At 31.4% G+C, this 13620-nt stretch overlaps 1 protein-coding gene across 1 annotated transcript; it reads right to left on the minus strand.

Annotated features, from left to right (window-relative positions):
* Nucleotides 1-3590: 3590 nt before the first annotated feature.
* On the minus strand, nucleotides 3591-13383 carry LOC107448772 (uncharacterized). Its single transcript, XM_043045567.2, has 2 exons — nucleotides 13226-13383; nucleotides 3591-5156 (listed from the first exon to the last, which is right to left on the minus strand). Exon 2 carries the CDS (start codon nucleotides 5084-5086, stop codon nucleotides 3884-3886), a length of 1203 nt encoding a protein of 400 aa, XP_042901501.1. The 5' UTR covers nucleotides 5087-5156; nucleotides 13226-13383; the 3' UTR covers nucleotides 3591-3883.
* Between the last annotated feature and the right edge of the window lie 237 nt (nucleotides 13384-13620).

The raw sequence follows: 13620 nt of genomic DNA on the forward strand, positions 1-13620 counted from the left end.
TTTGTCACTTTCCCCTCATCATGTTCACCAATTTAAGAAGTTCAGATTTAGATCTGTTGCTACCAGAGTTTATGAATCGATCTTTAATACATTCTGGAGTGCTTTTCCACAATTCTCCAAATAATACTTTAGACGTATTTCTTTCTATAGCTTCTGTTGCAATGATAGTTACTATTCCCATGTGAAGATTCGCATCAATATAATCCCACATCTGATTAATCGTTGGCAAAAAATATGGATTATATGGCCAGTGGTTGTACAGTGATTTTAAAATCATTTCGGGATAAGTCTTTAAAACTATTTTCTGCTGCTTTTGGTCACTTAATTGTGACAACAAAAACAGAACGATGTCTGTGCATTCACTTGGCATTTGACTCTCATACCATCTGAGGCAATTATGCTGCCATAGTCCTGTTAGGTATTCTTTTACCCCTTTTGCCAGCCAACGTAATATGTTATAATCCGTTCTCTCTTCTTTCGCCAATTCTCGCCAAAAGTATTTAACTGCAGGAAAACTCTTACTAGAAATAGCTAATTTTAACATATTGTGAGAAATACTGTGTTTTCTTCGATTGAATTTGTGATGTTTGCAAAAACTGGATAGTTTATTCTCCAAAATGCAAACCCAATAAGAAATTAAGTTATAATCTAGACGCCGCCTAGGAAGTTTAAAATTAGTTGTATATTTAGAGCGAAACTTCTCTTTTTGGTTCCTTGTCATTCTATTCCAAAGGTCAAAAATAAGATTTTCACAACAACAATGGCATGCAAATTCAAACAACATTTCTGGGTAACTGGATACTGTATTGTCATGAAATACCGCATGTTCTAATGTTTTGATTTTATCAATAGTTCCCCAAGATGACCAATGAAAAGTTCCTTTATCTATCGAGTTATAGAAATAATAGTGTTCCCATCTTCTCATATCAAAGCACTTTATCATCTGCAATCCAATGGGTTTGACGAAATCTAAAATTTCTTGGTGCAATTTTTTTGGAATGCGTAATAATATTAATCTATTTCGAATAATATTTTCTATTACACGAAAATTATAACATCCTGCAACATACGGTTCACGTTCCTTATCCTGCACTTTCTTCAAAATTTCCTTTAGTTCCATTTTAACATCAGGCTGAGCTAATAAGCTGACAACTATTTGGACAATGGCCATGTTTTCCAGCGATGGAATTATAAATTGAGCATAGTTGATGAACTGTGGTTCCATGTTTAACCAATTGTTTCAAATACAGAAATTTTCAATGTCCCTAATCCTTATTCTTCCTACAAAAAAAATAATAATACTAATAACCTTGAGAATGTAAATCATTATCAAAAATTACTAAAACATTAATTTCCAACTTTAATTTTAAAACCAGAAAACATATCAAACTTGTGATTTAACAAAGCTATAATGCTTTAAATGTAGATGACATATTATATAAAATGTTAAACTGGTTTTTTTTCAGATTGTACACAATGAATTAATTATTTTACGAAAGTTTTCTCACTATATTTGTCGACAATTATTCAGTAAGCATTAAATTTCCTAGTTATGTTGCAAAAGTATTTTAAAAATATTTGTTGAATTCTACCCCCCCCCCGTAGCTCAAGTTACAAAAGTATTTAAAAAATATTAGCTAATAATATTTTTACGTCACAAAATGTCTTACTTATGATACAAAAGTATTTTTAAAATATTAGTAAACACTTATACACTGTAAAAAAAATTAGATCAAATTACTGTAAAAAGTGCCGTACTCAGAGTACCGCGAAGCGTATTTTTTTACCAGAACATGATACAGAAGAAAAAAATCCAATGTTCTGCAATTTTTACCTTAATAATTTTCCGTAAAACCACTGAATCACTCTAAATAAATAAATATTACTGAAAAATACGGGATTAATAATATTTCTCAGTTTTTCAAGTGTTTTTTGCAAGAATAGATAGCGCATGTAATATTCTACTGTAAAAATGTATTTTATGGTTAATGCACATAAAAACCTTGTGCCGGTATTTTGTACTGTAATTTTTGCATTGCACGTCACAAAATATCATAGACACATTGCAGAACTATTAGTTGCGTAATATTTCTACGTCATAAAAAATCCTAGACATGTTGCAAAACTANAACATACGGTTCACGTTCCTTATCCTGCACTTTCTTCAAAATTTCCTTTAGTTCCATTTTAACATCAGGCTGAGCTAATAAGCTGACAACTATTTGGACAATGGCCATGTTTTCCAGCGATGGAATTATAAATTGAGCATAGTTGATGAACTGTGGTTCCATGTTTAAATGTTTAACCAATTATTTCAAATACAGAAATTTTCAATGTTCCTAATCCTTATTCTTCCTACAAGAAAAAAATTAACCTTGAGATCGTAAACTATTATTAAAAATTACTAAAACATTAACTTCCAACTTTAATTTTAAAACCAGAAAACTTATCAAACTTGTGATTTAACAAAGCTATAATGCTCTAAATGTAGATGACATATTATATAAAATGTTAAACTGGTTTTTTTCAGATTGTACACAATGAATTAATCACTTAACGAAAGTTTTCTTATTATATTTGTCGACAATTATTCAGTAAGCATTAAATTTCAATAGTAAGTAATTCAGAAGAGCTCTGTGATTTTTTTTTGTCAATACCAGAATTTTTTCCACCCTGTCTTAAATAAAAAAGTTTTTTTTAATTCACTTGTTCGTTATTTTGAACTGATTTAACAAATTTACATTAAACAGCATCAATAGATTATATTGTCAGGGCTCACGCTAAGCATTTGCTACCTTTCCCAATGCGATAAAATCGTAAATTTGGCGAATAAAATTGTGTTTTGGCAAAAGTATTCGTGAATGATTTTTTCCGTTGCAAAGAAAAATATATCTTTAACTCGATCCTCAAAATTACGTCAAAATGAATTTTTCTAAGCAAATCAGTATTTTTTCTTCGATTGCAGTAATTTTCGGTAAATGCGGCGCATAACCAATTAGAATAGGGTCCCAATAATATAAACCTGAAACAAACTAAAGTAAAATAGTTTTCTATAAGAAAAACATTTATCGTCAAAAATTGTTGAGATTTACATTTGGCGAAGCCTTCCGGAAACTGGCGACTACTTTTGATATTTGGCTAATTTAGTATCGAATAATTTGAAATCCTTAACCCGGGCTCTGATTGTTAATGCAAATTCTGGGAATAAAAGATTTATTAAAAAAAATCATTTATTCAAAGTATATAATGAAAGAAATCTTTTTTTTAAACTTGTTTGTAAAAATTTACAAAACAAATAATTTTCTCAATCAATTTACTACAAATATTTTAATCCTGGGCATGAAATTTCAGTTTTAAAGATGCTGGCAGTATTAAGACTTTATTTCGCCACTTTTTAAAATGAAAAATATTAAAAATTTTTAACAGTTGTAGTATGAAGAGACTTTTAGTGACCGAAACGATAAGAAAATGTTGAAATTGTCTTATTCTTAGAGTTGTCTTATGTTTTAAATGCTTCTACAAATAATCGTTTCGGAGGTGAAAATTGAAAAACCCAACATTTTTAGCCAAATGAGCATAAAATTGCAAAATGCAAGCGATACCAAAACTTTTCTGCTTTATTGAGCAAGATAATCTAAGTGTTTATAGTTTAATTTAAAACATTTTAAAAAATGCAACTTAATCTCCAGCCTTGAATATTTGATCACAAATAGAGAGCTGGCAAGTGAAAATTTCGCACTATGTTTTAATCATTTACAAATAAATAGCATACAGACAAAAAAAATTCATCATTTCAATTAAAACAAAATGCATGTTCCAATATATTTCAGTACGTTTATTAGCAGGATACATTTAACGTACTAATGTATTTATCGTGATTATCCTAGGTCAACATATCAAGAAGGTCTGGCCTATTGGTACAGGACCTAATGAACCGGTCTTTAATATTTTCAGGAGTAATGTCCCACAATTCTCTAAGCAAATCTCTAGACGTATTTTCTGCATCTGTTACTATGGTAATTATCATCTCCTTGTGAAGATTCTCCCCAATATAGTCCCACATTTGATTGATTGTAGGTAAGAAATACACACTGTATGGCCAGTGGTTGAACAGGGATTTTAAAATTATTTGGGAATAGGAATTAATTGCTTTTTTCTGCTGCTTTTGGTCACTTAACTGTGACATCAAAAACAGAACGATGTCTGTGCATTCATTCGGAACTTGGCAATCGTACCATCTTATATAACCACTCCCATGCCATTCTCCTCTGCGATATTCTTTCACCCCTACATCCAGCCAATATAATATGTAATAGTCCTTTCTTTTTTTTCTCTCTAACTTATTCCAAAAGTATTTAACAGCGAGAAAACTCTTACTAGAAATAGCTAACATTAACATATTAAGAGGGATGCTGTGTTTTCTTCGACCGAATTCGTGACGTTCGCAAAAGCTGGTTAGTTTGTTTTCTAAAAGCGAAACCCAATAAGAAATTAAATTAGAATCCAGATACAGTCTGGAAAGTTTGAAAGTTGTTGCACCTTCCGAGCAAAGCTTCTCTTTTTGGTTCTTCGTCATTCTATTCCAAAGTTCGAAAATGCAGTTTTCAAGACAATAATGGCATGCGAATTCAAACAATGTCTCTTGGCTTTCCGAATCGATTTCAGAGCTGTTATCGAATACAGCTTGTTCTAATGTTCTGATTTTATCAATAGTTCCCCAAGATGTCCAATGGAACGTTTTTTTAGATATCGAATTGTATAAATAATAGTGTTCCCATTTTCTTAAATCGAAACACCTTATCATATGCATCCCAATGGGTTTGACGAAATCTAAGATTTCTTGGTGCAATTTTTTGGGAATGCATAATAAAGTTAGTTTATGAAGTATAATATTTCCTATTTCACTAAAATTATAATAACCCACGACATGTTGCATACGTTCCGTGTCCTGCACTTCCTTCACCATTTTCTTTAGTTCCATTTCAATATCCGGTTGAGCTAACAAGCTGGTAACTATCTGCACAATGGCTACATTTTTTAGCGTTGGTATTGGTAACACAGCATAGTTGATAAACTGTGATTCCATGATGAAATATTCATCCAATTGTTTCAAATACAGAAATTTTCAGAAATGTGCCAAATCCTTTTTCTTCCCGCTGAAAGTAAATAAAAAAATTTCTTAAAAGTTTTAAGTCATCAATGCTTAACTTAACGAATTTGTCAATTATGAAGGCTATAGTTTTGTAAGTGTAGAAGACAAAGAAGTGAAAAATTAAATTAAATTGCTTTTTCTCACATAAATCGAAATGCCTTAATTATGTTGCAAAAGTTTTTTAAATTTATTAGTTGACAAATATTTATCAAACACCAAATTTTCTTGTTATGTAGTAAAAGTATTTTAAAAATATTAGTAAATAGCTATACGTCTCAAAATCTTATAGTTACGCTCTAAAAGTATTTTTAAAACATTATTTCATTAATACTAATTTAGTACCGAATTCTGTAATTATGTTCGCTCAGTATTTTAAAAATGTTCGTTGATTTAAACCCGCACATCATAAAATGTCGTGCACATGCTGAAAAAGTGTTTTTAGAGTATTGGTAGACTAACACTCATATGTCACAAAATGTCCTAGTCATATTGAGAAAGTATTTTTAAAAAAATATTTGTAGAGTAATATCTATATGTCACATAATGTTCTAATTGTTTACGACCAGATGGTATATAGCTTAAAATAAAAGCTTTGCATTGAGTTTAAGGCATTTAAACTGATGCTTCATTTATAATTTTAATTTTTTTTAATATTTTATTCTTTGGTCAAAGGATTTTGAAAAACATTTAAAGATGTTTTTCAAAATCCTTTGGCCAAAGAATAGAATACACAAAAAAAAGTACCCTTTAATTCCTTATTTACGTTCTTCATCGTAGCGTTCAAAAACCAAATATACACTGAGTGGCCAAATTATTATGACCACCTCAGAGTTTTATGCAAATTAGTTATTGCGTCACAGCGCTGCAGCTAGAGGGCAAGATAACCATAACACGGGAATGCTGGACAAGTGAGTAATCAGTTATACTGTGTTGCTTGCTCAGATATGGGGAAAAAAAAGTGATTTAACTGAATTTCAACGTGGAATGATTGTGGGTGCGAGATACGTCGGAACGAGCATCAGCAAAACGGCCGCACTTGTGGAGTGTTCTAGAGCAGCAGTTGTTAATGTGTACAAAGAATGGACAATCAAGCAAAAATCCGGATCTCAACGTCAGACTTGTGGTCGTCACAGGGTACTGAATGCTCGATCAGAGAGAAGGCTGGTCAGGGTTGTGCAGCGCATCAGGAGAGCAACAGTGTGACAAATTGCAAGTGATCTTAATCAAGGAGCAACTGTGAACGTCTCTGAACGTACTGTTCGACGCACATTGCGCCGTATAGGGTATGGAAGCAGACGACTGAAGGGGTGGTCATAATAATTTGGCCACTCAGTGTGTATTATCACTTATATTTTTATTACTCAATCCTGCCCCGCCCCCGCCAGTGAGCATCCAGGCAGTATACTGGTTGATTACAAACATTATTATTAACATGATGAATTGAAAACATTTGAGAACATAAAACTGAAAATATTGTGGGTGGTGAACATTTACAGATGGAAAGATGAGTTCAATCGAAACACTTAATTTACAAGTATACTGTAACCCCTGTATGATCAATCGTCCGCCAGTTCTGGAAGATTGTTTTCAAAATGTTTTTTAATTATATGTTCTATTCACTTACTTATCCTTGGGACTGTCCATAATTTCTGATGGTCAGATTTGATGGAAAGTATAGGTTACGGTTACGGATGTCCCGAAATTTCGGACAGGTAAGTAATATATGTTCAAGATCGTCTAGACCAGTGTTCCCCAACCTTTTCATCACCGCAGACCTGTCAACGTTTGATAATTTTACCGCGGCCCACTGGGGGGGAGGACGTTAATTATTTCGTATTAATTTAATTTAATTGTATTTAAACGTGCCTTCAAAATAAAATACAGTTATACCAAAAATTAAGTATAAAGTGTTTTAACATTTTAACTTACTAGAATGTTAAATCAATGAGAACCCTGAGCTTGTTTCTTTGCAATGAGACGGTTCCATCAGGGGGTAATCGGAGACAATGATACATTACAAACATTAAAAAATTTATGTCACTGCCTTCGGGGGCCACTTTTTTTAAATAAATAAAATTTTATTAGAACACAGATATTTTTTATTTGGGGTATAAACCTAGGAGTTTAAATTCAGTTTCAATGAAATGGGCGGACCGGTACCATTTGATCCACGGACCGGTACCGGTCCGCGGACCGGGGGTTGGGGAACACTGGTCTAGCCAGCTACACATTTGGAACTGATCCGTTTTATTGTTGAATCTTGATCGTACCTTGGGTGGGTTCCGTGTTTAGTTAAACACTGATTAATATAGAAATTCGATAGGGAATATAAAATAAAAGTCTTATATAAAATTCCCTCCTTTTTTTAGCCATAATAAACAAAATTCAACTTACTTAAGAGGGGCAAAGATGCTGCTTTAGATTTTGTCAATCGCAGTTACTCATATGATTAACTAAAGTTGTTTTTCTATTCATGGGCGTCGCAGGGGGTCAATTTTTGAGGGAGAAGAAATTAAATTACAGTAGCAATACTTCTCTAAATTTCACTCATAAGAAGAAAAAAAATTAAAATATGCTAAATACCGGCAAAATGAAATTTATTACTTTAATCTCTTCCTTGTTTTTAACTTTAAGGAATTTAAATCGATAATAATTTAGGAATATTTTTTTATTCGTCTGAAATATTGAAAGGAACTTGAAAAGATTTTTAATTATTAAACACCTCTGTTGCAAACCACTACCATGACTCCATTATAAGTGTACATTCGCCATTGAAACTGAAAGTCAAAAATACTACAGACTTGAATTCAAGAGTTAAATCCAAAGACTTAAATGTTGCAAAGCTAAATATTGTTGCCTGGCTTATATCTTTCCAATTTAATATTTTAATTTAATTTCTTGCTAGCCATACTATGCTTTTAATTTTCAAAGTGAAAATGATTAGATGTGCGGAAAACATTAGAAACATTAGAAAAAGGAGAAATTAAAAGAAAAAGTAACACTATTTTAACTTGTTTTAGTTTTCTCAAAAAAATAGTTAAATGTGTTAAAAGAACGGGGGGAGCCACATTTGTTTCACTTTTTTTTCAAAAATAAATGTTAATAAATATACAATGCGCAGAGCCATAGAGGCTCAAGGGATAGAGCTGTAGCACCCAATAAGGTGAACCGGGTTCGAATCCCGTGGTTGGCTGGTTGATTCGAAATCCGCACCCGGCTTGCACCGACAGCAGTGCTAACATCAAATATCATCAGTGGTAGACGGATCATGGATTAGAGTCCCTTTTACGTCAGTCTAACCATGGGAGATACGTGGTTTTCCTCACCATGTAACGGAAATTTGGGTTAGTTCCATCAAAAACGTCCTCCACGAAGGCAAATGTCTCTCCATACTTGATCCAGGAGTTTCCTTGTCTTCTGGATTGGGTTCAAAATTACAAGGCTACCGGGGGTCTGTCCAGACATTTTGTGAAAGGTCCGTTTTTGTAAAATTGTGAAAAAATTACTCGTAATTTGTGAATATAAAATAAACGTTAAGTCACATTCTTTCAACCAGGGTCCGCTTTTGTGAATTTGTGCAAATAGGATCAGTTATTGCCAAAACACTTTTTCAAGGAGTTTTTAAATTGTAAAGAGATACAAGATTACGCTCAACACTGTAAAATTATATTTAAAAAAATTAAATTCTAAAAAATAAACAGCAATTGCAGCTGCTAAATTAGCGATGCAACATATAAATATTTGGTATTTAGCCTATACTGCTGAACGTAAGATATTCATTTCGGACGAATAAAGGAAGAAGCGTCTGCCGAAGACAAAATTGAGTTCGTTTACATCTGTCTTTCTCCCCCCCCCCTTCCTGGAAAGGGTTTATTCGATTAACAAAACAATAATGATGATAAACAAATTGTGAAGGGTCCGTTTTTAAGTTATAATATTTTGTGAAGGGTCCGTTTCTAATTTATAATATTTTGTGAAGGGTCCGTTTTTATGAAAAGATATTTTGTGAAGTGTCCGTTAACGGACCCAAATTTCTTCTAAACAGACCCCTGGCTACGGAGTTGAACAATATTAGTCGTAACCCCCCCCCTCCCCCAAAAAAATGCTCAAAATTTATTTTAAAGACATGCTATTTGCGCTTATCCTATTTTCCTCCTTTAATATTTTAGGTTATACGGATAATTCATACCAATTTTTGTTAGGTTGCATATGGATAAGTCTTGCTATGTCGGGATAATCGGCCTAATTCATGTATACATATTCTAAAAGACGGAATTCAGAAGTGTTATGTTCCCAAATCGACGAATAAAATGCGCCACTTGGAAACAAATCAGAAAAGGTTATATTTCATCAAGGAAATTAACAGTCTCATCTGTCTTTGATAGCTCGATAAAAGTTGTCAGAGTTTGACCGAGATGTTCTGTCTCATCCACTATACTTACCAGACACTGCTCCTCAAATGTCCAGCTACTTCTATAATTGCAAAATCCCTCTAAAGAAAAGAAATTTAACTTCTTGGATGATATTGTGGATGTATAATTTTAAGAAGTCATTATACCGTGGGTGAAATTTTTCATGGTAAATTCCGTTTCACCTTCATTGGGAAACAGAGAAAAGTGAGTTCTGGTTAACCTCGTAGGGAACCATGAAGCATTTAAATGCTAGCATTTTTTTTTCTTCTTCAAAATATCAAAATGCAAACAGATCTGAATTTCCTATCCACGACGCAATAAATAATCCACTTCTGCAATATTTTGTTTGTATTTTGATTTGTGAAAAAATAAATTTAGCTTTTGAATTTTCATGGTTTACTCTAGGCTCACCTAAATTTGAAATTTAAAATACCAATGAAAGTAAAAACAAAATTTGCAGAGCAAAGTTTCTCACGTGGTATAGCGTCTTCTTAAAATTCCATCTTCCATTCGATGGGCTTTTATAAATTGCACAAATTTTTCTCCATTGCGATAGATGGCGCTATTAATCTTTACGGTAGCCACAGTTCAATAGCTTTAATAAGGAATTTCTGCTATAAACTGACTTTTTTTTTTTAACATAATACACATTAAACTAGCAATTTGAGTAAAAATTTTTCCCCATTAATTATTAAATATGCCATGTTATCTTATTCCAAAATGTTCTTCGAAAAATATTATAGAAAGTTTAAACTAAAAGCAAGCACTTAGTTTAATCGCCCAAGGATAACCCGGATACAAAAAAGTTCAACATCATCAGTTCAACAATCATTGTTTGACAAAAGATAAAATCTCTATTCTTATTTGTATATTTATAAACTTATTGTTTTTCAAAAACCGTTTTTCTTTTTTTTTAATAATTTTGAAATATCTATTTCTTTACGAATACATTGTAATAAACATAGTAATAAACCATTAAAATCCCTAATTAGCAGTCTCCGTAAAACGTCTGGTGGCACTTTAACCAGTAAACACAGAGAAATAAAATCTCGAATTTAATTTCAGTTGGATCTCCAGTATTTTCAACTTCTACGGAATGAGATAAAAACTATAGTATAGAAAAGTTTTTCGCCGTTTCGCCCACCGAATTTGCACAAACTTTTCAAATTAATTGCTTAAAATAATACGCATGTATTCAACCGTATAAATTTTAATGTAAACAACGTATTTGAAAATGTTATGGACATTTTAGTAAATAAATATTAAAAGCAATGTGTTACGTGTACAAATGAAAAGTATATACAAGTAATGTATTTATCAGTGTAGTAGACAGGAAATTTAAATCATTGTAATTAATTGTATGTATTTAAATGTAAACAATGTAAATTGTAAAATTTTAAACTAAAAGGAAATTCGAATATCTTTGAAAAAATTGCTCCTTAATATGACGCATGTATTTAAATTTAAACAATGTTTTCAAAGCATTGAGAGTAAAATTAAGCAAAGCATTTAATACATGTTATACGATGTAGGAAAATTTGCTGGAAACAATTTAGGGAACAAAATACTAAACAATGTAGGAAACAATGCACTAAACAAGTTAAGCAGTGCATTAAATAATGTTGTAAACAATGTTTTAAAGTAGTTTTTTGAAGTTATACTTCTTATGCGACTTCCCAACAAGGTTGCGTTAAGCGTTTAACGCTACATTTTTATTGGCCGGGAAATCACGTGGTAGGATCCAGTTTTCCCTCATTCATTTCCATATTTTTTTAGTTCTCACTAGCATAAAAATAATAAAAGTCATAAAAGTATTGTTTTTCTATAAATATTTTTTTAGTTTGTTTTGATACACATATAATTTAATAGGGTAGTATTTTTTATTTTCAAATTTAGTGGATAACAATTGTAAAAAATGAGTGAAAACAATCCCACGGACAATGCGACGGATTTAAGGTTATGTCAAGGTACGTCTCTTGTGAATATCAATTGATTGTTAGGTTTTCTCTTCTGAAATTACATTATGACGCATTCACATACATTATTAATACAAATACATTTTCCAGGGCGAGACGATGAGGCAACCACAAGCACTTCCACTGGTTCAAGAGGTCCACGAGGGAAAAATGCACAATATTACCGTGATTACAGAGCACGGAAGCGAGCGGAGCAGGAAAAAGAGTCGTTGAATAGAACTAGTGATCCTTCTACGACTGCTGATTCTTCTACAATTAACGTCGCAGGTTGCGAAGTTTAACTTCTTCCGCGCGGAGGAACTCTACGCACTATTTTTTTATATGAATTTCTATAGTAAAAAGGAAATTTGCATATTTTTTAAAAATCTAATTTTGAAACAGTATTACGTATGTATTTAAATTTAAACAATATATTTACACCATTAATATTAAATGTAAGCAATGCATTTGAAACAATATTACGAGGTAGGAAAAATTGCAGGGAACTATATATTTAACAATGTAAAGAACAATGTCCTTGACAAGTACAGCAGCGTTTTAAACACTGTAGTAAACAATGTTTTTAAAATAAAATAAAATGAATAATATGAAGTTCGAAAGTAAAAAATATATTTTTATATAAAGTAAAAATATATTTTTATAAACAAAGAGACAAAATCTTAATGATCTCGTCTGTTTACAATATTTTTAACCTGATCGCATCGTCCATTGCTCCAATATTTTTTTTTATATCTTGACGTTAAATTTTTGTAGATATATTTTTATAAACCAAGAAACAAAATCTTAATGATCTCGTCTAGTTACAATATCTTTTCTCCTGATCACTTCGTTGATTGACTTTTACGATTGTTCTAATCATTTCGTGCTTCTTGCTGCTAAACCGCCGATTACTGCGATTACTTAAAAAGAATTCAACTGAAAGTTATCAAAATGTATTATTGCATAAACGCAGTTTTAGTTCTCGATTCTAATCAGATAAAATTTTAACCAAACAATTTTGTTCCCTTACCACTGCAACTTTATATACGATTTCGTATATTAAATTCTTTTTTTAAAATTTAACTTTTGATTGCTTAAAAAACTCGTTAAATGTTTTTCGTGAAAAAAATTAATTACTAATAACTCGAAAAGGTAATTTCTAATAATGTTTCACAATTCTATATTCTTTAATTTGATTGCAAGTTTTGGCTCACTGCAGTTTTACGCAAAGCCTATAATAAAATTAACTAAAACGTAATTACTGTTTAGTAATTATAAGACATGTAAATACATTTAGATTTTGATTTAAATCATAAAATGCTACATAATTTCACAGTATTACTTTGTAATACAGAAACACCGATTTCAGTTTAAGTTCTTAATCAGAAATAATAATAAAAAAGACAGTAATAATAGCAGAGATTATTAAGAAATGATGATAAATAAATATTAAAGGTAAATTAAGGTTAAACCAATATTTTACAGATAAGCAATTCCTGTAGGACTTTAATTAAATTTATGCTAATGACAACCAGAGAAGTCTAGTTCTTGGTGGTAGAAACTGGATCATACCATGTGATTTCTAGCCAATAAGAATGTGCAGACCACAGTATAAAATGGTTTTATGTCATTACGTTTTTATACCATACATAAATATTAAAATATTTCTTTGTAGGACAAAAAGTGAAATGTTACATCTGACTTACCTTTAAGTTAAAGTTTAAAATTCAGCAACAGAACAGAGTTACTTAACAAAGTGTAGTTAACGTCGTTACTTATCACAACTTCATTGTCCCTTATTTGTTTTATTTTTATCTTTTGTTATCAGTTTAACCGCCTGACTGATAAATTATTTCTATTTCAGCCATTCGTTTTTCAAATAAAAATACCTAGTTATCGTAACAGTAAAAAGATTAGAAATATATAAGGAGGGGTCATGTTTGTAGAAATATATATATCTACAAACATGACCCTGACAGTAGAATTTACAGAGTCAGTCAATCAGCAGAATTATCTTCAAAAATTCATATTTGTCTGTGAATTCAATGCAGTCAAGCAGAGATTAATTCTGTGAAAATTAAGCTGAATCAACATATCTGGT

This window comes from Parasteatoda tepidariorum, chromosome 10 (genome assembly GCF_043381705.1).
Source record: "Parasteatoda tepidariorum isolate YZ-2023 chromosome 10, CAS_Ptep_4.0, whole genome shotgun sequence".
NCBI classification, from domain to species: domain Eukaryota; kingdom Metazoa; phylum Arthropoda; class Arachnida; order Araneae; family Theridiidae; genus Parasteatoda; species Parasteatoda tepidariorum.

What these genes read in the sequence shown, in the direction of transcription:
- LOC107448772 (XM_043045567.2), bottom strand. Translation starts at nt 5,086, where the DNA reads ATGGAATCACAGTTTATCAACTATGCTGTGTTACCAATACCAACGCTA.